The sequence below is a fragment of the Perca flavescens genome, chromosome 6 (assembly GCF_004354835.1).
Source record: "Perca flavescens isolate YP-PL-M2 chromosome 6, PFLA_1.0, whole genome shotgun sequence".
NCBI classification, from domain to species: domain Eukaryota; kingdom Metazoa; phylum Chordata; class Actinopteri; order Perciformes; family Percidae; genus Perca; species Perca flavescens.
The window spans coordinates 4,889,733-4,892,232 of record NC_041336.1 but is presented as its reverse complement, the minus strand read 5'-3'; the positions used below and the strand labels follow the sequence as shown (position 1 = coordinate 4,892,232).

Genomic DNA, 2,500 nt, shown 5'->3' with positions numbered 1-2,500 from the left:
CCTGATTTAAATTGTTTACATGGCTCTTACAGTACAGGCCAAAAGTTTGGACACACCTTCTCATTCAATGCGTTTCCTTTTTATTTTCATGACTATTTACATTGTAGATTCTCACTGAAGGCATCAAAACTATGAATGAACACATATGGAATAATGGTCTTAACAAAAAAGTGTGAAATAACTGAAAACATGTCTTATATTTTAGATTCTTCAAAGTAGCCACCCTTTGCTTTTTTATTAATAAGGGAAATAATTCCACTAATGAACCCTGACAAAGCACACCTGTGAAGGTAAAACCATTTCAGGTGACTACCTCATGAAGCTCATTGAGAGAACACCAAGGGTTTGCAGAGTTATCAGAAAAAGCAAAGGGTGGCTACTTTGAAGAATCTAAAATATAAGACATGTTTTCAGTTATTTCACACTTTTTTGTTAAGTACATAATTCCATATGTGTTCATTCATAGTTTTGATGCCTTCAGTGAGAATCTACAATGTAAATAGTCATGAAAATAAAGAAACTCATTGAATGAGAACTTTTGGCCTGTACTGTGTGTCCCATGTTTTTGACTCGTCTCTCTCTTCTCTGCCCTGTCTTGCAGAGGTGAAGCTCTGCAAGAAGACCATCCTCCGTAACACCGGGACCAACGGCTGCGGGGACACCGTGTCCTGTAAGCCTCCGATGGGACGCAGAGACACCTCCACGCCTCCTCCGGGGCCCCCCACCGGAGGAGGGGTTCTGGTTCGGCGGAGCCAGGTCTGCCTCTCCACCTTCTACAAAGAGTGTGCAGAGTCGGCCGACTCGGAGCCGGACTGCAGCTGCCAGCCGGCGGAGAGAGACTACAGGTCAGTGACGAACAGAAAATCACTTTTAGTCACTTTTTTTTTTTTTAAATTCAATAATCTTAAAATGGATGGTAAAGTTACTACAAGGAGTTTTTGGGGCCCTACCTTGCAATCCGGCGCAGCGCAAAGGCCCACGCAAGTGTCTTTGCCAGTTTAAAGGTCCCATGGCATGAAAATGTCACTTTATGAGGTTTTTTAACATTAATGTGAGTTCCCCCAGCCTGCCTATGGTCCGCCAGTGGCTAGAAATTGAGATAGGTGTAAACTGAGCCCTGGTTATCCTCTCTGATACAGTATTAGGGGACCACTAAGGTCTATATAAAAGAGACTTCAGATACAGTATTAGGGGACCACTAAGGTCTATATAAAAGAGACTTCAGATACAGTATTAGGGGACCACAGTAAGGTATAAAAGAGACTATACAGTAAAGGACCACTAAGGTCTATATAAAAGAGACTTCAGATACAGTATTAGGGGACCACTAAGGTCTATATAAAAGAGACTTCAGATACAGTATTAGAGGACCACTAAGGTCTATATAAAAGAGACTTCAGATACAGTATTAGAGGACCACTAAGGTCTATATAAAAGAGACTTCAGATACAGTATTAGAGGACCACTAAGGTCTATATAAAAGAGACTTCAGATACAGTATTAGAGGACCACTAAGGTCTATATAAAAGAGACTTCAGATACAGTATTAGAGGACCACTAAGGTCTATATAAAAGAGACTTCAGATACAGTATTAGAGGACCACTAAGGTCTATATAAAAGCATCCAAAGAGCACCATGTCATGGGACCTTTTAAATAGTAAATCCACCTGTTCACCTCTCGTCTTCCATCCGTTGTCCTTTTTAAATCCCAGACCTGCAGTGACTCTGGACTCAGCCGGCAGGAACAAAGTGGTAGACGAGAACTACAACAACGTGTCGTCCCCGAGCCGAGGAGGGCTGGCAGGGAAACTCCAGCAGCTTCTCACTCCCACCAGACACCGCGGGTCTAATCGCCGAGCCGCCAGCGTGGACGCCCGGCGCCCGGGCGGAGGAGGAGGAGGAGGAGCGATAGGACGAAGGGTGTCTGAACAGAGGCAGTCTCGGAAAGCTCAAGTGGCTGAAACCCTGCTGAAAGCCAAGGAGAGGCTGGTCAGCGCTACCTCAGAGGTTCGTCCGCTTTTAAAGCGCCCATATTATGAAAAAAAAAATTATGAAAACATCTTAAAGCGCCCATATTCTGCTAATTTTCAGGTTCATAATTGTATTTGTAAGGTTTACATGGTTTCATTTTCAAAAAACACCATATTTTTGTTGTACTGCACAACTCTCTCTCTCACTGCTGCAGATCCTCTTTTCACCTGGTCTCTGTTTAAGCTACAGAGTGAGACCTCTCTTTCTTTTCTTCTTCTTCTGTACTATCTTTGATTGCACTCTTTTTTTATTTTTTATTTTTTTATTGCAATGCTAAGAACATACAAAAAGAACAATGCCAGGGGTAAATACAATTGAAAGCACAGTTACAGGTTATAAAGACAGGAGAATATCAAACAAATGACATAGTGAGACAGTTTAAAGGGCTTTAGACTCAGCCGGCATGTACTGAGAGTGTCCAGGGAAGATTGGAGTTCCTTACAAAAAAATAAAAAAGTAGGGCTTAGT

General features: G+C 42.3%; 1 protein-coding gene across 3 annotated transcripts in view; it reads left to right on the top strand.

Moving 5' to 3' along the window:
- Nucleotides 1-2,500, top strand: part of dennd4b (DENN/MADD domain containing 4B) — a 106,065-nt gene that overhangs the window by 89,123 nt on the left and 14,442 nt on the right. For all 3 annotated transcript variants that reach the window (XM_028581725.1, XM_028581724.1, XM_028581723.1), the window contains 2 exons: nt 602-845; nt 1,714-2,008. In XM_028581725.1, coding sequence (XP_028437526.1) covers nt 602-845; nt 1,714-2,008 — 539 coding nt within the window. The remainder of the gene's footprint in view (nt 1-601; nt 846-1,713; nt 2,009-2,500) is intronic.